This window comes from Cucurbita pepo, chromosome LG13 (assembly GCF_002806865.2).
Source record: "Cucurbita pepo subsp. pepo cultivar mu-cu-16 chromosome LG13, ASM280686v2, whole genome shotgun sequence".
Classification (NCBI taxonomy): domain Eukaryota; kingdom Viridiplantae; phylum Streptophyta; class Magnoliopsida; order Cucurbitales; family Cucurbitaceae; genus Cucurbita; species Cucurbita pepo.
Genome location: NC_036650.1, coordinates 5,052,285 through 5,073,860, shown reverse-complemented (window position 1 = coordinate 5,073,860; position 21,576 = coordinate 5,052,285). Strand labels below are relative to the sequence as shown.

Below are 21,576 nucleotides of genomic sequence, written 5' to 3'. Positions count from 1 at the left end.
AAAAANAAAAAAAAAAAAAAAAAAAAAAAAAAACTGAAGAACTAAACAAAATCTAAGTTGAAATTTTAATGACCTCTACCTTCTCCTCTTGAATTCAAATTTTGACACTTTTTTTTTCATTATTTTAAATTTTAACTTTTATATTGTTAATAACAATTTCACACGACCAAAAACTAATTAAATATTAAATTGATTTAAAAAAATTTAAAAACATGCTTCTTGACAAAAGGAATATTAACCCTTTTAAATATTATATTGTAATAAACATATAATCATATACTTAAGTTTATTAATAAACATATATTAAATTGATGTAATTAAATTGATTTTTTAATGCATTAACTTCATTTTGTAAAAATTATGGATCATTTAAAATTATGATTAAATTATAAATATATTACGAGAATTGCATGAATAAATTCTATTTTAACTTTTAAATCTTATACTTGACTGATTCTACCGTAGAGATTAAGTGGTAGACAATAACTCTTTCGAACACTGCTTACAATTTTCAATTGGCTATGCTTTCCGAGTTAGAATAGGGAATATTGTCGGCCGAAAGCAAATTTATAATTTAACCTAAAATTAGTTTTAAAATCTCTTTAAAAAAATTTCAATATTGAAGTGAAAAATAAATTCAGAAAACTAATTTAAAAGGAAGAAAATGGGATATTTGATTTAGACATTAATTTCACCTGCAATCAAATCAGACAATTGCATATGTAAGAATATACTCTTGTTAATGGCGCATTCCAGACTCAATCGCAGCCGTTGATTCTTGAATCCTAATAAAAGTGTGGAATTTGGAATCATCAAGCGACCATTTAGCGCGTGTGCCTCACGCGAGTCCGGGTAGCGTCATATCTGCCCGTTGACTATAAAAGAAACCCCAAACGGTAAACCCCCATTTCTTCAGTTCACTCGCAGACAGAATTCAAAGCATTTGGCTCCGAGGGTTTGGGTTTGGGAGAGAGAGAGAGAGAGAGAGAGAGAGAGAGTTCTCTTCTTCTCCATTGTTGGAATTTTTGCTTCCTTTCTGCTCTGAATCCCATCTCCAATGGCGCTCTCTGATAAACCTTCTCGCCAATCTCTCATCCCCAACTTCCTCTACTCTTCCTCTTCTTCCACTCGAACCCTCCCCTTGAAGAAGATGCTTCAGTCTCCACCCACTCTCGATGGCGTTTCTTCTTCTCCTAAGAGCTTTGTCATTCCCGCTCCCAGCGAGCCGTCTAAGAAGATCGAGATGTACTCGCCGGCCTTCTACGCTGCTTGTACTTTTGGTGGAATTCTCAGCTGTGGTCTCACGCACATGGCTGTTACTCCTCTTGATTTGGTTAAATGCAATATGCAGGTTCGGTTAGCTTGGATTTCTCATCATTTTTCTCCTTGTGTTTACATTTCTGTTTGGGTAAACTTGTGTATGTGTGTGAGGTTTTTGAAATGTTTGTCATCTTTCTCTGATTCGGTTATATTCCGACAGATCTGTGATTTTTCTAGCTTTGTTAGGAGGTTTTTGTTTTTCTGGGGTTTTTGAATTGTACGGATCGGATCTAAAACTTGGCTGATATACTTTGAGCCACCCTAGTATTTGTAATGGATTTTCTAATTAAGAATGTAACGCCAGTATTATGCTTATTCAGATTGACCCTGCGAAATACAAAAGCATTTCGTCTGGTTTCGGGGTTTTGCTCAAGGAGCAGGGTGCGAGGGGTTTCTTCAGGGGCTGGGTGCCTACCCTCCTTGGCTACAGTGCACAGGGTGCCTGCAAGTTTGGCTTCTACGAGTTCTTTAAGAAGTATTACTCTGATATTGCTGGACCTGAGTACGCAACGAAGTACAAGACCTTGATCTACCTTGCCGGTTCTGCATCTGCTGAGGTGATTGCTGATATTGCACTTTGCCCCTTTGAAGCCGTGAAGGTTCGGGTTCAAACTCAGCCTGGTTTTGCTAGAGGACTGTCTGATGGACTTCCCAAATTTGTCAGATCTGAAGGAACACTAGGGTGCGTCTATCAATGATTCAAGTGTTTTTGGATATTTTAATGGATTAATGAGTTCCAACTCGTTTGTAATTGCAGGTTGTACAAGGGTTTAGTTCCACTATGGGGTCGCCAGATTCCATGTAAGTTCAAAACGAGCTATTCTTGTTTGTCAGTTCTATGTGCACCTTTTGTTCTTGTTGCATTTTCTTGATTTAAATGATCATATACTCTCACGTATATATATCAAACTTGAAATTATGGTGAAATCAACTTTAAATTTGGTATGCTTAGCTATTAGTACAAGCACATTCCTATAATTCAAGATTTTATCAGGTAAGAATTTGTGTTTCTCTATGTTTGAATCCCAATGGAAACTTAAACTTGTATACGAATTTTAACATCTGCTTTGTACTATGGAAATCAAAGTGAAAACTGACTTTGAAATGTGAGAATTGTGTATCCCAGCTATATGATAGAACTTCGGATTTTCCTGGGAATATTGAAAAGTAGTATGAAGCAAGGACGATATTGAAGTATTCATTTTCTGTTTTCTTTGAAATGAAACATGGGTTATTCCATTTTCTGTTTTGACGATGTGCTTGTATTCAGATGCTTTGTCACGTTTCCATTTTTATTATTGGTTTCCCCCCGTTTTCTTTTTGTGATGAAACAATTGAAGTTATTTGGTTTACTTTGTTTCAATTTTTTAATTGGTGGAGCCATGAATTATTGTTGGCGATCGTTTTCGTTTGATGATGCTTTGGAAGTTGCTACTGGTTTGATAGATGTTTGGTCGTTAATGTATCACGTCTAGGAGCATTGTCTGGTGCATCACACAACTAATTACATTTGGCATTCCAGGGTCTTTCTTGTTGTTTGATAGTGATGTTGTATGACTTTAGGAGTTTTGTACTGTATCTCTCTGTATTTTTTGTATCTTCAAGTGGAGAGAATTTAAGAAGATTTATATGTGAAGATGTTCAGTTATTGCTCTGATTGCACTATTTTTCTGGACAAAAGATAATGTTTCATCCCTTGACCTCAACCATTTGAGCATGGGTTGTACTAATTGTTTGGTGCAATGATATCTTGTGGATCTGGATGATTTGGAAGCCTAAGTTGTGACATAGATTTTTGCTTTGCAAAGCTTAGGTTTCTCTATTTTTTCATAGATTGCTATGAATTTAACTTGTTTTATTTAGCTATTCTTAATGACCTGTGCGTCTCTTTCAGACACAATGATGAAGTTTGCATCCTTTGAGACAATAGTTGAGATGCTATACAAGTATGCCATTCCCAGGCCAAAAGACCAATGCAGCAAATCTCTCCAGCTTGGTGTTAGTTTTGCTGGTGGATATGTGGCTGGTGTTTTCTGTGCTATCGTGTCTCATCCCGCTGATAATCTCGTGTCGTTCCTCAACAATGCCAAAGGAGCAACCGTTGGTGATGTGAGTGCTGCCTCCTTTTGAATGGAGCTGCGCTCGATTGATTATCGTTCCACTTGTTTTTTTATTTTTTATTTTTTAACTTTTGGTTTTTCATTGCATAGGCTGTCAAGAAGCTCGGGTTATGGGGTCTCTTCACTCGTGGGCTACCCCTCCGAATTGTGATGATTGGAACTCTTACTGGTGCTCAATGGGGTATCTACGATGCATTCAAAGTTTTTGTTGGACTGTAAGTTCATCCCAAAGCCTAAACCTTCTTGAATTTTCCCCCATTCTCATTTGAGAACCATCAGTCACATTGTCATTTTCTTTTGACCAGACCTACTACTGGTGGCCCTGCACCTGCTGCCCCCGCACCTGCTGCTGCTGAGCTCACAAAGGCGTGAAGTGATACGTGATCAACCAACCGGAGTTTCGTTGTTTTTACGAGTTGGGGCGAAACCTCTTCATAGGTATTGAATAAACATAACCTTTAGAATTATGCTTATAGACCTCAAAGTCGGAATTATATCTTCCATAGAATGGATAGACCGTTTTCCATTCGATTTTCGTATTCTTGTTTTTTCTTTTTTACTCAGGATTCATTGAGTTTGTTCGACCAGGGATGGTTTTGCCCTCATCCTTGCTAGCTTGGGATACTCATTTGTTTGTAGTAAGTAGTTCAGAATTCAGATAGAGAATTGCAGTTTGATGGTCTAGAACCATGAGAATATTATGATGTATCTTGTTGTGGGTTAGGAAGAAACTTCGCCATTTGGTTGAGTTTTCATCTCTCAAAATTACTGCCATTTTTACCCTTCGATTTTACTAGGGTTGTTCCGAATTTACCTTGAAGGATTTTCTTAAATAAATAAATAATTTGAGATTGAAATATTTTGTTTTTATTAGAGGTATTTCCATATTGAATATAAATTTATAATTTTTAAACTTCATGAATTTTCTACTCCTCTCTCTCCCCTCGTTCTGTATTTACGAAACTATGACCCGTTCTCATACCAGTCGGGCTTTTATTCGACCCGGCCCATCCCCTGATAAACGACGTCGTATAATTCATTAATTTTTCTTTTTTCAATTTCTTTGTTTATATTTATTCCCTCATTTATCCAACTAATATATCCAACTAATTTATTCAACATGAGTATGTACCGACTAGAAATTGAATCTACAGTCAACGAATAGACTGATTGCCTACATGTATTCACGTTCTTACTCGATATCTTATATTTATCGGTTATAAATATAAACTCATTATTTAGTACGGTAAGATGTAGAAGTGAAAGTTAACTCGAGCATATTTCAAATAGTTAAGGTATATTCTCTCCATCATTATCTCCGGCAATTTTCAATCTTCAATACCCTATGCAAAAAGGGAAAACCAAACCTTATACGCTACAAAAATTCTCTTACAAAGAAAATATACCCAACAAAAAATGCTCTCTCCTTAAAGGTCTACATTCCAAGTGAACATGAACAAGACTACACAAAAGAAGGAAGAGGTTGCTCAAGACCATTGCTGTTAAAGTTGCTGTCCGAGAAGCGATGGCTTATAGAAAACATGAGTTTGTGCAATCTTGATACGATCTCGAGGATCGGTTATCGTTTCGTCCCTCAGGGCTTGGAGAATGGCCTCTGCTGAAAACTCCCTAAATATTCAAAGAATGAAAGTAATTATCAGGCAGGTTTTCATGGGGGGCTTGTTCCATGTGCCCTTACAAAATCCAGAGAGAACAAAAGCAACTGAACTGAATCTCTTTGTACCTTGTTATTAGTATACCGTAGAGCATCTTTAGAATTGGGCAAAGCTTAACTGGAGCAACAGGCTTTTCATCTTCACGGTGTAGAACACTCGAGCTGGACTGACTGAGCAATTCATAAAATGCTTTCACCGCAGAAACCCCCTGCCAGAACCATCCCATTCTGTCAATTCACTCGATGTACATCTCAGAAAGAAAAAAAAGATAGCCCCATGAAATCTGGGTTGTGTAACAGCCCAAGCTACCGCTAGCTAGCAGATATTGTCCGCTTTAGTTTGTTACGTATCGCCGTCAGCCTCACAGTTTTAAAACACATCTTTTAGGGAGAGGTTTCCACACTCTTATAAGGAATGTTTTGTTCCCTTCTNCCCCCCCCCCCCCTTAGGGGCCAGTGTCTTCGCTGGAACACTGCCCGGTGACTGGCTCTGATATCATTTGTAACAAGCCCAAGCCACCGCTAGCAGATATTGTCCGCTTTAGCCCGTTACGTATAGCCGTGAGGCTCACGATCTAAAAATGCGTCTGATAGGGAGAGGTTTCCACACCTTTATAAGGAATGTTTTGTTCCACTCTCCAACCGATGTGAGACCTCACAGGTTGGGTTGATGGGTTGTTTGAGGTTGGTTATGGTTCAGTTCAGGATGACATGATTCTTTCAAAACTAATTTAGATTAAACTCAAATCAATCTCAATTTTGGCAAAGCCTTACTCCCTATTTTCACCTCCCCAAACCTGCCTTCTCAAGATTATGCTGCTGCCATGCTATAACACACACGCATGCATACACGATCGAGCCAGAGAAGCCCCCCTACTTATCACCAAAACGGTGTAGGACATTCAAAAAGTACGAAGGACAAGAAACATGTATTTAGTATCGAAAATATCCAGAGCAGCTCCGAAGTAGATATTCGAGACTTTCGACTTTGGACTTGTATTAACCCAAGAACAGCTTACAACGTTCTAAGTCGAGATCTTTCCAAACGTGGTACTATGGGAAAAGGGAACTTCCAAGGGCCAATAGTTGCTGTGGGTTGGGTTGCTATGATTGTTCAATCGGTTGATGAGGGATTAAGGATGCTTGAAAGAAGATTTTTTTTTTTTTTTTTTTTTCTATCCTACCTTCTCAGCAAACTGTAACATACTCCAAAAAAGGTGTTCTCCTTCAAAATCGCTTATAAATAACATACCTGAATCATACCCTTGCCTTTGATGCTATCACCCATTTCGAGGCTCAGCTTTCCTTCAGCTAATTTTTGCCCATACCACGCATTACGGCCTTTCAATAGAGTAACATAAGTGTCAGCCAGTAAAGGTCCCGCCAACTTCTCTGGTTCTTCAGTCAATAGATGAGTAATAAATATCATTTCCGAAGTGCAGTGTGCAAAGTATACAGCTTTGCTGGTGGCACTCTCTTTTGTTAAAGCTGCCACCATTCCTGTGGAAGAAATGCAAATTTTTCTGTGTTAAGCCAAAGAGGCTGGGGCAATGAAGATCCATCCATTACGTGATAATTTTTTCACCCATGCACCATAAGAATAAAGCTAATCAAACGTTGATCACAGTAATCAAGCGTAGGAAAGAGGTAGAATAAAAGTTTGGATTCTAAATAATCCACACACATCTTGATCGTCTGTCCATTTTCCTATTGTAAAAAAACATAGAAACCAAGTTGAATCCTTCATTCACAAAAACTTTACAGTGATCTCAGTAAATTCGATGCGTTCATATTTGGTTTCCTAATCGTAAGTAGAGATCTGGAACTAATTTAGGCAAAATATTTCTAAGAACTAGATGAATCATAAAAAGTTGCAGCCAAGACACAGAATGAACAGACAAACAATAAAGGCATGTCTTTTGTGGCAGTATGAAATAGTTTAAGACATTGAAGAAGCAAATAGGAAATGAGCATTACCGGCTCCAATGGCATAGACATTCTTTAATCCGCCCATTACTTCATGGGTAACAAGGTCGCCATTGTCCCACACAATGAAATGGGGTTGCCTCAAAAACTTTGCCAGGGGTTTTCTCCACTTTTCAGCTCCACAAATTCGAGCATTGGCATACTCCCTATTGTAAATCTCCGAGGCAATATTTGGTCCACCAAGATAAAGAATGTTCTCCGATGGAACTCCAGCTGCAAATCAGTAATGTCACAACTTAAAGGCAATACCGTATGTTCCCACATGTCCACACATGTAAACAAAGGGGAAAAAAGGAAGAAAAGAAATACTCCTGTTTGGGTTTCCCCCTTCCCAATGGCATCTTTTAGTTACAAAGACTCAAAATATTTTGACTATCCAAGATCATATTTAGGGAGTGCAAGTTTTCATATGACTCAATAAGCAGGAAACAAACTGTAACAGCTCAAGCCTACCGCTACCGCTGTCAGATATTGTCCTCTTTAGGTTTTCCCTCAAAGTTTTTAAAACACGTCTGCTAGGGAGAGGGTTCCACACCCTTAAAAAGAATGCTTCATTCCCCTCTCCAACCAATGTGTGATTTCACACAAACCCTTGGAACTACAAGATATCTGGATAAAAAACCCATACTATTTGATTCAATGCAATAATTAAAATATACAAGAAAAAAGGTTTCAGGCAATGAATTTACTTTCTAGTTTCTTTCTCATCGTTCCCATTCGACCTGAGCCTAAACTCGATTAACTGGAGCTTATCAAATTCGGTGTTAGATAGATCACCACTGAACCTAGAAACCTCCAAACCAATAACTTAGTGCAAAATATATGTAATACATTCTTGAAGTAAGGCCCTAGTTGCACAATTCCATAGAACTTCAGCTTTGTCTTTGAACCATACCCATCCAACAAGTGGACTATAAATACGAGATAAAAAGAAAACAAGTGGACTATTAAATCTCGATCTCTTACACTGATACCACATCACGTTAAGTTATTACTACACATAGAAGCTTCAAACTATAACTGTTAATATAGTTTTTTCACTACCAAGGGATATAAACGATACCAAGAGGAAGCAATCTTACTTGCGCTGTTAATCATCTGAGTAGGAGTTATTATCCGTGGTTGAGGGTCCAACTCAGCCTCCACACCCTTTGATAAAGAAATGATAACAGGCATCGTTAATCTCTCTTTCCAATACCTACGCATTTCGTCGAACACTTGACGGGTGTCGGTCGAAGGCAAGCCATTCACCACAATGTCAGCATCCCACACAGCCTCCTGCAAATTGTTGACAACCTTCAAAGGGCAAAGAGGCGTATCAATCATATTCAAGCAGAACCCATCTTTCAATATCTCATCTGCATACAGAGTTCTGTCACCTAATCTCGCTTCCACATATTTCAAATATGCACATCGCCTAATCAATCTTCTCAACACATCTTCCCTTGAATTTATCACTTCAAATAAATGCTCTGCAGTTTCTTTATCCACTGTTCGTCCATGTCTTCTCCAAATCCTTATCTGAACTTTCTCTCTCAAATGACCATAACTCTCTTGCAGCATGGCAATGAAGACACTGCCCCAAGCACCAGCTCCAACGCCGACGATCCTCAGTGGATCCCCATCGGCTTTTCCAAATTGACGACGAAGATCGTCAAGCTTCTCCTCCTGAATTGAGCCATTTGTATGGCTATTTCCGTCGATAGTATCAACCATTTTCTTCTTTCGAACTTGCACAACCAGAATTCGAGCTTCCGGATTTAAACAGTTTGATTCTAAATCGAATTCAATCGGGGTTTTATAGGGGAAAAAAATGGATTCCCGAAACTAAACAATTTTTACGTACCGAAATCGAAACGTGATTTCGCTTTTTCATGCTCCAGCTATTATCGAACCAAAACAAACCGACATCCGTGCGAAATTCGAGACCTAAAATGCAGATTCATCGACACCGACGAGAACCGCGTAATACAGCGTGCAGAAATGCAATTTAACAGCGCATTTGACAATCTGCCGCCACGGAACAGTCAAACAAGATCTTCGAAGTTTCCTTTACTTCTTCAAATTCAACTTTTACCCAAAGTAACCTGAAAATGACATCGGCAACAAAGAAAATCAACTGTATGAAAAACTCGAAGCCAAGTTATACGAATAAAAGCACAATCAGCGCCGTTGAATCAAGAACAATCCAAATTTCTTTTCGACCAAGTGATTATGTAATCCATTAATTTACAGAGAAAAGAGAAAATTGAGAAGAAGAAAGATGACCATGCAAGCTCAACCGAAGATGGAATCAACTGAAATCTGCCGTAGAATCTTCAATTTTATTATAAATCAAATTCAGATAACAATAAAAATGGGGAATGCAAATAGATGACTCTGACGTGGCACCAAATTAAGCCCTTGATTCCTAACACACTCATGATCATTCCTTAAATTAGTCGAGGTGGGATTTTTATCCAGAACACCTCCTCTTGAACAAAGTATGTCTCCCTTTCATTGAGACTCCGATTCCTTTTCTTTTGGAGTCTTAGTCATTTTTTACTATGTCTTCAATGAGCTTCGTCTCCTTTTATTTTGGAGTCCTTTGTTTGACATTTGAGAATTCAATTGGCATGATTAAGTTCAGGGCATGGTTCTAATACTGAACACGACTCTCTACAATGATATGATATTGTCCATTGGTCTATATGAGCGGTAAATGGATAAAGATTAAAGGTATTAATATTATTTTTAAAACTTTTGAACATTGAAAAGTATTGTTTCCAAGAATATTATTGTTTTTTTATTTTTTTATTTAAGAGTATTTTTTAAAATAAAATATAAAATTTACGAGTATATATATATATATATATATATATATATATTTTTAGAGAAAATACAAATTTATGATTATTTTTATTAATTTAACCTTAAATTTCTTTTTTGGCGTTTTTAAAACCAATATATAAAGGAGATTGAATTATTCAGGGCATTCCGTAGAAGAATAAGAACACACACGGCTTCTCTTAATTGGTAACCTGCAAAAGCTAGAGATGCAGACGGCCGTGCAACCATGAACCAGCAGTAGAATCGAATCCGCTGTGTTGTCCAGTCAGGAAAGAGAAGAATCGAAAACCAATCAGGTTTGTGACTCAAAATCCCTTTAATTTCATCGCCATTCTCCGACTCGAATTTGTTCCGTTCATGTGTTTTGGTTACTGATTTTGATATCATTCCACTGGATCTTGTTCTTCATATTCCTTTTTTTTTTTTTTTTTCTTTCCACATACAGTTTTGTGCTATTGATTCATTTTGGCGATCTTTTGATTGAATCCAAGCTAATGTACCATGAATCTGAGCTTTAGTGTTCACTGTTTCCTCGATTTCATTTTGTTCATACTGTCTCGCTTTCAGCAGTAGAATGAGTTCATTCACGATTTTGTATGTGCTGGATTTTTTTATATTTAATGCAGAATTTTCTGCTTTCTGAAGATTCTTGAGGTTAGAAAAGAGAAGCTGTAATCAGGACTGGACGATTATCTCTTGACGGATGGCAGCGTCGGCAAAAACTCTCGCGGTTCCGGATCAGTCAAATAATGGCGACTGGACAGTTGTTTTACCTCGTCGTGGCAGGCAGAGGAAAACTTTTCCGAAGCTCAGAAATCGAGAAGATCAGCGGACTTGGTCGCCCACTGATCAGGCTAATGATACAATCAGAGAATCGAAACTGTTGCAGAAGATGGAAATCTGTATTAAGAAAGTTGAGAGCTCCCAATTTTTTCGAACTCTTATTGACGAGCTTGGAACAACGCCAGTCTTGGAATCCTTAAATAGGGCTTTGGCATCCGAATCAAAGATGGAGATGGTAATCTATGGCGTAGGAAGCATAGAGAATTACGAAAATCCTCGATTGCAGCTCAGTCTTGCAATCTTGTTGAAGAGAAAATTTAGTTGGATTGGAAGTTTGGAGGTGTTCGATCCAATTCTTTCTGCAACCGAATGTCGGGTAATGGAATCCTTTGGTTGTTCCGTTCTATCAGTAAACGAGGAAGGACGGCGATGTGCGCAGAAGGCAACATTGTTCTTTATGCCCCATTGCGAGGCAGAGTTGTACAACAATCTTTTACAGGAAAATTGGACGGTGGAGCTGTTGAATCACGTTGTGCTGTTTGGAAATAGCTTTGAGATCTATGAACAGTTTGTATCTGAATTCAAAAGCTCACCCGTTGTTGATTCAGCAAAGTACATTTTAGCCTCAAGAAAGTTCACACGCGAGATCAAAATCAAGACACTTTCAGATGATTATTTTGGTGCTTTCCATGATTCGAGTTGGCATTTTTTCAGCCCTGTTTCACCGACGGAGCTGCAATTCACAGATCTTTGAAGAACATTGTCTAGTGATTGGAAAAACAGCCAGGTAAATGCACTCTTATAATTAATTGAACATGGATTTTGTTCTTTTCCAAATATAGGAATGTTCATCATTTGTGCCATGCTTGACTCACATTCCAATATGGTGTTAGCCTTATGAGGATTTGAGAACCATCTTTAGGTGTATATCCTATTTCACTTGGCGGGGCCAAGGCAGTTGTTAGTCTAGCTAAGCATCGACTAACATCAATTGACTATACTTCATCAATTGTTTGAATTGAATATCATTGTAGATCTTGATTGTTGTGCTTTTAGGATCAAAATAGAATTGATTGTGTGGTAGATTCATGAAGATGTTGTTCATAAACTCATAGGTATGGTATTGTTCTACTTCCTACCATGAAAGATGACCTTGGAATGAACCGATCAGATCTTACACTGACAATCCTGATGCCTGCAAAATTTCAGCGAATTTTAACTTGACCTCAAAATCAGTAGATGTTGACATCACTGCTGAGCAATATATAACTGTATGAAGGTTTAGATTTACCTAAATATTGCAGTGCAAGATCCTCTTTCAACCATAATAAATGACCTCAATTTCCAAACAAAGAAAGGACCAATAAACACAGCGGAAACAAACATGGGTAGATTAATCTAAGCATATATATTCCACCACTCTTTTATATTTACACATTACATATTTATTATATACAACAGCTACACAAGGAACATCATCCCTTTTCTTGTTCTTTTTGCTAAACTCATTTGATTGGGATTGGATTCAAGGTTCTTCCATCATAGCCAACAAAGTAATTTCCAAATCTTGTGCTTTTGGATCAGCAGCCATCTATTGTGTGAGAGGAATGCATTCTAGCTCAATCTCAAGGACACCTTTCTCCACATTCTGCAATCTTAGAGAAATATCCTGTCTGACCTTTCCATCTACAAGGTTAATGACCCCATCTTTTACCAAGGTATTGTCGGTACTCGCCACCCATTTTCCCAGCTGCATTGATTCATCAATTGTGGACTTCTCATACGCCTTGGTCGCAGCGACCAACGGTTGAATGTCGATTTCAGCCTCACCCATGAAGTCATCAGTTGAAAATGTGTCCTTATCATAGACGAGCTGTAGAAATCATCTTTTGGTATCTTACTAAGAGGAAATGATCCAAAACAATCAAAATCTTAAGAACATAGGATCATACAAGAGGCTCCTTGATGAACATTATAGAATTTAAAGCCTAAGAACACGATGATACAAGCGATGCATTAATGAAGCTGCAGAAATCATTATTTGGTATACTACTCACTGTAAATGATCTAATACAATCAGACGCTTAAATGCATATGCATATTGAATTCATGATTTCCTTCTATGATGTTTTAACATTTGCAAAGATATGTTCGATGCTTACCACTTTTAATGGAGGGATATTCTCGGGAATCGACAACATTAATCTCTCGTTCCAAACTGGGTTAAGGTTGCTCTTAATAACACGAGTCTTCACTGACTGCAATATACAACAATAGAAGTCATTACCAAATAGCAAATTAGCTGATACCAATCTTCACCCTAAATGTGGACCAAAGTAATGTAAGAGAGAGGCTCACTTGTTGACCCAACATGAGAATTACGTAGGGGTCGCTGGTCACCACGTCTCGGACAGCTAGGTTTGTGCCTCTAACCACATTGACCTTAACCAAGCCAACAAATTCAACCATACCTGCCTACAAACATTACATCTGAAGTAATAAGATGCAATATCCATATCAAACAAAAAATTCAAGCCACAACACTTGCTTTTGGATTTCATTCTCTAATCCCCAACATAAATTTGACTGCTAGCTCAAAGTTCCAGCTTTAATTTTTCAACTTTTCATTGATGGAGAAGGTGCCATGGTACGCTTTTATATCGAGAGACAAGACTAATTTTTGGCTAATCAGACCATGCTGAACTCAGTAGAAATGATGCGCTTTTTCAGTGGCATCCTCTTGAATGTGTTGTCCATAACTTAAAACACAATTTATGTGGCTCCATTGTATCAAATGATCCCTATTTTGTTAGTTCCAAATGTTTATAATTGGGAGAGAATGGTAGCAACCAAAAATTTCAAAACAAAGTGGAATTTGTAATTCTCTTCCGCACTCCATACACAACTTAAAAGCTGAAGGAAATTATTAATAAGAAAAATCCATAATCAAAACGCAAAATAGAAAGAACAGGTTATTACCGATGTTTGTCTGGAGACTGAAGGGCTTCTCTTGTCAAAAGTCTTCTGCTCACTATCTCTTCTAATTATCCGGCTGGTACGAAATACATGCCCAATGCGATACCTAGTAGGTTGTTTCTCATATGGCCTTTTTTCATTGGTACCATTGTTGCCTGGGGTGTTACTTAGGGAGCATGATGAACTGCTTTTATTCAATAAGTTGTTATTTCTAGAATTTTGACTGCTGGCGTTATAAAATTGCAGCAGTTCATACTTTCTCCTAAATTTACAGAAAATGTGATTCTTTAATAGAATATCCTCAATAATTTGATTTCCTCCATACATGAAATAACATACACTCGTGATACCTTATAAAGTCGTGGCGCTCCTCTATACAGGAATCTGGTTTCGGTTTTGTGTGCCCATCGGTGATGCAAGCTTCATACTTCATGTTTACATCTGTGTTTCCACCGATGCTTATCAAAGTATCGACTTGTTCGTCTGTCCAATTATCCAGTTTCACTGAGAAAACCTGACATTTATTGTTGATAAATTTAGTTCACAAAATGCATTGCATGAGATACGAGCATTCAAGAATGAGATTCGAAGTCAATATGATAACAGTAAATAGTTTGCAGACCTGCTATTTGGTTCTTGGTTTTTGGTAAGGAAACTTGAATTCTTAGCCAAATTCTAATTCTAACCACAAAAACAAGTTTTTAAAATCTACATTTTTTTAGTTTTCATAACCTAATTAAGATTTTGAAAACATTTGTAAAATATGAACTTACAGATAAACATGGTTCCTTTCTTAAAAAAACCAAATGGTTATTAAATGGGACTATCAAAATTCAATCAAGGAAGGTCGATATAATTAAAAGGTCACATAAGCAAACACTACCTATCTTCAAACTACTACAGATCAACCAAATTTATATTTACTACTGAAACAAGTCTTTGCATTATGCTCATGGATTACCCCTACTAATCTCAGGAGTTTGTACATTCCAAGGCCATCTTCTAGAGATAGCAAAGGTTTTAAATTAAGGTCTCCACCTGGGGCTTAAAACCAAGACTTTATAGGGTTCCTCAGAATATCCCAATCTCTTGCCATCAAGAGCCCCCCTTAGGGTTCATGATTTTCCACCGGAGAGTTGTCCTCGACAGAAATTATACTGATTTCTTAAAGCCCGAACACGAACTATTCGAGTATTGAAAATTTAGAGCAATATTACACTAAAAGGAGTCAATGTGATCGTCCATATCTAACTTTCATTCATTTGGGTGCACTGTTTCAAAGTATTTTGAGGGTTGATGATGAGTTTTAAAAGATCAAATGCTATCTGATTCTGAAATATCAGACTCTTTGACAATGTTCTTTATGATGTTGTCTAGTGCCAGAAAATTTTCTAACATGAAAAGCATATCCAAAACTATCACGTCATCAAGCAGCACGGTCAAGACGTACCTTACGTGTTTGCTATTAGGATTATAAAAATTCCATAAGAAGAGAAGGAAAAAGAAAAGGAGAAACCTTAGAGATATGAACTCCTAGACTTCTGTGTACTCCAGAACACTTTATACAGATAAACACTCCCAAATTTAACGATCTGCATCCATAAACCAGAGGTTAAGAACAAAATACTAAACTCTGAATATTGAATATATATGTTGAGAAGTTTTAGTGTATATCAAAGGTAAGAGATGTTACATTTTGTATAAAGTTGAAACCACCTAAGACACCAAAAGTGTTAAAAGTAATTGATCCTTTTGTAATTTATACAATGTCAGAAGAAATTTGAGTCCAGGGAATGGATCTCTCCCTTGAACAATTCAATGGCATTGAGCTTTTAAAATTTTCATCACATTTCCCACACGCCACATTACAACTTAATCAGGACTTAAAGAACTTGTATGAACGAAAAATTAAATAAAACATTTAGACTTACACCCATTTTGGATCCGGTGATCCGCAATCTGCACACAAGTTGTTACCAGGCTGACACAAGAGATCTTCCAATCTTTTCTGGGGTCCTGAATGAAGGCAACACAAATGAATATAGTTCACATAGCTTCTTCTACTAGGTCAGGAGAATATATAAGACTAATAGAAACACACCTCACGTTCCAAAAGAACATAAAAATAACACATGACCGTTATCAATGAGAAATTGATGCAACACTCGAGAGAGTAGAAACACGTGTATGCAACAGCGATTAGAATTGGAGAAACAAAATATTCTCATACTTAATCTGAGCAAAAATATAACTAAAATCAATATCAGGTACAAGACCTTCAAATTTGGGTTCTATTGGTTTATAACATACAGCAAGACTGAGTTGACCTGTCTCTATCGTGAAACTAAGAGAGTGATCAGTATACAATGCGGGAACTGGAAGCCACAAAAAAAGTTAAAGGAAAGGAAAACTGAAGCCAAATTGAGAAGGTTGCTATCATTTGATATTTGTGAGGAATCTAAAAAGTGTCATCAACAAGATGCAAATGGACACAAATCCTATTTCAACCAATAGTTAACCCCTTAATCGACCCTCGTCAACCCCAGTGAAGAATCTTGCTAAAGCGATTGCTAACAGGAAGAGGGAAAAGAGAAAGATTGCCTCGTCTTAAGAAGAGAACTCTTACCCTGCAAGCTGAACATTAATCAAATAGAATAAAGAACAATGTACTTTGGCGTGTGAACTTTAATCACATTTAATCAAGTTTTACTTTGGAAGACATGATGATCATATATAAACAGTTATCTAAAAAAGTACTAGAGAAAATACATGCAAAAAAATATACTGTGTTCATTTTCTACTATCTTAAAACTATTTTTAAAAATTATCTTGAAAAAATTCATCAAAAACTGTTTTTTTATTATAAAAAAAAATAATAGAAATTGTTCTCCGAACCCTTCTTCCAGACTACCTCTATAGCTATCTGTAGCACCCATAAAGAGGGCCTTTTTTTCGAGATAAAAGGATACTGGTAGGACACAAGAGGTTGGGAGTATGACAGGAACAAAAACATTTTGACACAAGACGGAGACATTCAAATGAAAGAAGAAAAGTTTTCTTCTATCTCTTTCTTAAGCTGGAAAAGAAGCCCTTAAAAACGGGGATCTTATGCAGGATGGCATTTTAGCACTTTTTTTAGAAGTATCCACTACATCCCAAATCGTAAGTGGAAACCAAAAGTTGCACAATAGAAACAACGCATGCCTTAACTTAGCTCTAGAAAGCTAGTCCTATGATCATGCTTGGTAGTCATCACCATTGTGCCTACGCCTTAACTCAGCTCTACCTTTCATTCTTTTAGATTGGAGTTCCCTTGTTATAGTTTGTTGGGCTCCTTTTGCAGGACGTTTGTTTGACTATGTATCTTTTTGTGTGCCCTTGTATACTTTTTCATTTCTCTCAATGAAAACTCTGTTTCTTAAAAAAAAATATCATGTTTGGTAGGCATCATGCTCTAGTAGCATACATATAATTTTCAGTTGACTTTAAAGTTTTCGTTGTAGCACACCTGCGCTCCTAAGATTAAAGCTCTTTTGTGGATTCACACACTATGAGCCTTGACTTCCCTCATACCACTAACTTTGTCCCACAGGCCGCCCTTATCTTCCCCCACTGGGAAAAAATTAGGGAAATTCAAGAGTACTGCATCAAATGGAATGGGAGAAAAAAGGAAGGCAAAAAAGGTGCTTCCTGCTGGCAGCACAGAAAATCAAGGTTGTTAGCCGGAGTATGGTCGTCCAAAAGTTTAATCACAGCAGCCCATTGGAAGCCTTGAAGAGTGAAATTTCTGACAGCTAAACTGAATATTCTGATGTTACCCAAACTACAGTAAAAGATTATTTCTAGAGTTAAGAATGATCCCTATTTCACATTTAATTAATCTCATGTCAGTACTTTTTCAGAATGGGAGACATTAATGGTCAAAGAATCAGCTGGTTGACTATAGACTTTACATTTGCTACAATAAAAACTTTTATAGCATTTAGCTCCACCTACTTTCTATAACAATAAGAAGTGCTATTTACAGTTATAAAGATATTGAGAATTGAAGATACAATACCAGAGAGCTCTTGATCCTTCTTCCAGTTCCAGCTTTGTGTTTCTGCATCTGAATACAAGAAATCATAGAGAATTGAAGAAATGAAAAAGAGTGAAAGATCTGACAGCTAAACTAAGCATTCTGATGTTACCCAAGCTACAGTAAAAGATCATATGCTGAAGTTAAAAAAGATTCCAAACTCAGTAATTAACTAATCTCCTGAGGTCGAGTTTCTTTAGGAAAACTTGTCATCGACTCAGCAGGTTGACAAAACATTGCATTTCCGACATTTAACACTTCCTCCAGGATTTGGCTCCATCTTCTTTCAAAAATATTCCTTAATAAGTGCTATTGCAATTACAAAGATAATGAGAGATGAAGATGTAATACCAGACGGCGTTCGACTGCAGTCCCAGCCTGGCATTTCTGAATCTGGAAACAGGAGATCAAAGAGAGAAGCGCCTGGCACATTTGAATCGTGTCAAGGAGATTTCAATGTAATGAAGGTGCACGAGCTGAGCTCTTCATAGGTCAGTGACAACAGATACATGCTCACTTTTTTTAAGCTATATGTGTAATAACCCAATATTATAGATAACAGAGAACAGGTCCCAACAGTCTGGTTGAACAAATGATAAATATGTGTTTACTCATGTAGTAGTAAGCGTCAATCCTATAAGTCTGACGATTATCTATACACCCTTATTTCCATTCTCCACAACAAAAAGAAAAAAACACACAAGACCAGATGGATAATTCGTTTCAATCCTAAAGTAAGACCCTTCCAAAACATAATCAAATGGGACAACTGTCTTCAAATCCAAGTAGTTGATCTGGATCCATAAGAAACTTAATGTACCCAAACAGTTCTTCAACCTTAAGTGGGGGAAGATCAATTATATAACACATCATAATGTATCATCTCAATAAAAAATCAAAAAGCTTTGGAGTAGGAATTTGAATCTCCGACCTCATAGAAAGAAAGAAATCTCGTAACTGTTGGTGTTCATGTTACCTACTACAAAATGTGTTTATTATATTGTCACCATTATGCATACTCTCATAAAAGGAAGTATATGAACGAAGTTTTCAATGAATTGATTTTGTAATATCCAAGATCAAGGTTTAATAGCTATCAGCTGGAAATATAAATTATCTAGCTCATAGGAGAGATTACAATGGTCAAGGATACCATACATTTCAAATAATTCAGAAGTGTCGATCTCACATTCATCCTAGATCTGTCTCTCCACCCAGCCTCCACCTCATTTATGATAGCCCATACTCCAATTTCTTTTACTATAGTCTATAATCCATATTTAATGGAAAAACTAGTTCTCTCTGTAGTGATATATTGTTCCACTTACAATATAACCTCCAAGGGGCATCTAGAAAATCGAAAACCTTCCATCGAACATAAACTTGGAAACCTATCAACACATTTTGAATAGCATCTGATTTTTTTTCATCTCGACTATGAAGCATGTGTTGTTTGGATGGAATGGGTCAATATGATCTAGAGCATTCAAAAAGCTTCTAATAAATGCATCTAAAGCTTCCCAATAACTATAATTGGAAAAAATGAAAGAACACAAAAACAAGCGAGATGGCACGAAAAGACAACCCAACAACAGAAGCCTCAAAGCTAACTATACAAAAAGGAGCTCTAATTCGAAATAATAAGACCTAGAGGAAAAATACAAAAATCCTTACAGACTGATGCCCAAGCAGAGGCAGCTGCACTTTTTAAAGGAAGAGAAATCCAATTAATCAGTAGTTAACTTAATCAACACTATCAAACCCGCCAAACTGGCCATTTAGCTTCTGTAAGGTCCCTTAACTTCCTATTGGATAATTCACTGCTCTACTTAGAATTGATATTCAAATCTTTAGCCTCAAAGTTTTCTTCCAGTCTTGGGTAACAGTAGAACTTCCACCAAGCTAGTCAAGTGAATTTTGCATTCTAATATCACAAGAATTGTATCCCTTCAATTCCTCTCTCCCACAATTAATCAACACGAACACAAACACAAACACGAACAAATCTTGGGCTATTGGGATAAACAATCATTTGCAGAGATGAAAAATACCTGAAACGGCATTAGAATCCGCATTCTGGTGCTGGGTTGACATCTTCAGCCTCAAATAACGTGCACACAAATCATGAAATAATGGAGAAATCTGAAAACAGCCATGCTCTTAGCTCATCCACTGGACCCCATTGATCTAGGTCGTAATCTAAAACTTGAGAGAGAGAGCATAATAAACATAGTGAATAGGAAATCAAAGGAGTTCTTACAGGTTTGACAAAATGACGAATGATTATGAACAGCCTAGATCAACATGATTCTACCCTGGCTTCTTCTCTGCACGAAACAAAATCAAAATCCACAAGCAAGCAAATCAAAAACGAAAACCAAACAGTTCGGCGCCAAATTTAAACCAAAATACACATAACAAACAACCTGAAAAACACCAATCGATGCTTACCATACAAGAGATTAGAAACGGAGGAGGCGCGACGCTGACGATAGTTCAATGCATTTAAATGAAAATCTGCAAATCATTGCGCATACAAAAGGCAAGAAATCCATCCATAAACGAAAATTTACAAAGAATTATCGAAAACCGATTTCAACGAAATTGTGTGGAAGAAATGCAGAGAAAAAACGGAAATCAGAGAGCAAATGTCATCATCAGAACGTGATTTTCATTGCCCAAAATTTTGTGTCGGTTAGCAACAAAATCGAATTGAATTGGAGAGAAAATAAAATCCAATTGAATTGGGGAGAAAGTAAAATGGTCCGATGATTTTCCAAACAAATTCATCCGTTTTCGTCCGGTGAACGTAGTTTCATGGTTTATATGAAATGGATGTGATTCGAGTGATTCCAAAGAGGTATTTAATATTTTTTTTAATTAGTTCATAATAAAATAATTAACAATTTTCTTTTTAAGTAATAACCATGAGAAAGGGTCAGAGGGTTAGTTTAGGCAGCACAAAAATAAATTCAAATTATTAATAAATATTTATAAAAATAAAAATAAAAATAAAATAAAATAAAATAATAACTATAGACTTTATGCCTTGTAAAACACTCATAAACTTCAATATATATATATATATATATATATATAATTTTGGATGAAACTGTTAATAATTTATTTTTAAAATATCTTTTCGATTTTAATAATCTTTCAAAAAAAATACTAAACCTTAAAATATTTTATTAATATTTTTTCAACTTTTCAAAAAAATTATAAAAATACATGTGTCCGTCCCGATAGACATATTTTAACAAGTCAAGATGGTCGAGTTGTTCCGAGATATAGGATGACATCATGATGCATGGTCGTGTTGTTGGGAACCAAGGTGATGACTGTGATGCGTTGTTGAGAGAGGCTTTGTTGTAGAGAAGAGGCAAGGTCGAGTTAGATGACTTGACCTAATGTAGATGCAAGTTGGTTAGAGTCGCAAACAATTGGATATGTATGCACGAGCAGTGTGTGTGACCAAACAAGCTTGAATTACACACAAGCTGTGTTCGGTTGGCGAAGGAGAACCTCACTCAAAGTCCAACAAAGCGGGCTTGAGTTCTCCTAAGACTTGTCATGAGCGTGTCAAGATTATGATGTCACACAGTTAAAAATGTACGACTGTAACTAAGATGGTATAAGATTGAGAATTAAATGGAGTTTTGAGGAGGAAATATAAAAAAATAAAAAATTGGGGAATAAATGTGTAATAAGCATAAGATGAGGGGGGAAATATTATATTTGTAAAGTTCCAAAAAGCATAAAATGGAAAAGAAAAGGGACCAAAAGGAAATATATTTGAAATTTCATTT

General features: G+C 36.7%; 4 protein-coding genes across 9 annotated transcripts; 2 read left to right on the top strand and 2 right to left on the bottom strand.

Annotated features, from left to right (window-relative positions):
* The first annotated feature begins 911 nt into the window (after positions 1 to 911).
* LOC111808982 (mitochondrial phosphate carrier protein 3, mitochondrial-like) lies at positions 912 to 4,233 on the top strand. The gene is made up of 6 exons (XM_023695256.1): positions 912 to 1,351; positions 1,641 to 2,002; positions 2,078 to 2,121; positions 3,215 to 3,429; positions 3,531 to 3,655; positions 3,746 to 4,233. The coding sequence occupies exons 1-6, from the start codon at positions 1,058 to 1,060 to the stop codon at positions 3,810 to 3,812; spliced, it is 1,107 nt and encodes a 368-aa protein (XP_023551024.1). The 5' UTR covers positions 912 to 1,057; the 3' UTR covers positions 3,813 to 4,233.
* Positions 4,234 to 4,700: 467 nt separating this feature from the next.
* On the bottom strand, positions 4,701 to 9,447 carry LOC111809129 (probable glycerol-3-phosphate dehydrogenase [NAD(+)] 1, cytosolic). Of its 2 annotated transcripts, XM_023695487.1 has the most exons (6): positions 9,370 to 9,447; positions 8,184 to 9,188; positions 7,093 to 7,314; positions 6,368 to 6,615; positions 5,185 to 5,324; positions 4,701 to 5,069 (listed from the first exon to the last, which is right to left on the bottom strand). In XM_023695487.1, exons 2-6 carry the CDS (start codon positions 8,815 to 8,817, stop codon positions 4,943 to 4,945), a joined length of 1,371 nt encoding a protein of 456 aa, XP_023551255.1. In that variant the 5' UTR covers positions 8,818 to 9,188; positions 9,370 to 9,447; the 3' UTR covers positions 4,701 to 4,942. The 2 variants fall into 2 exon arrangements, with proteins under 2 accessions (XP_023551255.1, XP_023551256.1); XM_023695488.1 differs by lacking the exon at positions 9,370 to 9,447 and having other exon boundaries at positions 8,184 to 9,338.
* A 623-nt stretch (positions 9,448 to 10,070) lies between these two features.
* Positions 10,071 to 17,364, top strand: LOC111808430 (protein SENSITIVITY TO RED LIGHT REDUCED 1-like). Of its 4 annotated transcripts, none has more exons than XM_023694389.1 (3): positions 10,082 to 10,226; positions 10,557 to 11,500; positions 17,282 to 17,364. In XM_023694389.1, exon 2 carries the CDS (start codon positions 10,634 to 10,636, stop codon positions 11,465 to 11,467), a length of 834 nt encoding a protein of 277 aa, XP_023550157.1. In that variant the 5' UTR covers positions 10,082 to 10,226; positions 10,557 to 10,633; the 3' UTR covers positions 11,468 to 11,500; positions 17,282 to 17,364. The 4 variants fall into 4 exon arrangements, with proteins under 4 accessions (XP_023550159.1, XP_023550157.1, XP_023550156.1 ...); XM_023694388.1 differs by lacking the exon at positions 17,282 to 17,364 and adding an exon at positions 14,070 to 14,313; XM_023694390.1 differs by lacking the exon at positions 17,282 to 17,364 and adding an exon at positions 12,301 to 12,380.
* Positions 12,078 to 20,613, bottom strand: LOC111808429 (probable ADP-ribosylation factor GTPase-activating protein AGD11). 2 transcript variants are annotated; one of them, XM_023694385.1, is made up of 12 exons: positions 20,219 to 20,613; positions 20,028 to 20,094; positions 19,819 to 19,954; positions 18,119 to 18,190; positions 17,750 to 17,797; positions 15,621 to 15,705; positions 15,206 to 15,281; positions 14,040 to 14,203; positions 13,693 to 13,951; positions 13,072 to 13,188; positions 12,876 to 12,971; positions 12,078 to 12,586 (listed from the first exon to the last, which is right to left on the bottom strand). In XM_023694385.1, the coding sequence occupies exons 3-12, from the start codon at positions 19,859 to 19,861 to the stop codon at positions 12,305 to 12,307; spliced, it is 1,242 nt and encodes a 413-aa protein (XP_023550153.1). In that variant the 5' UTR covers positions 19,862 to 19,954; positions 20,028 to 20,094; positions 20,219 to 20,613; the 3' UTR covers positions 12,078 to 12,304. The 2 variants fall into 2 exon arrangements, with proteins under 2 accessions (XP_023550153.1, XP_023550154.1); XM_023694386.1 differs by having other exon boundaries at positions 19,819 to 19,909.
* Positions 20,614 to 21,576: the final 963 nt, after the last annotated feature.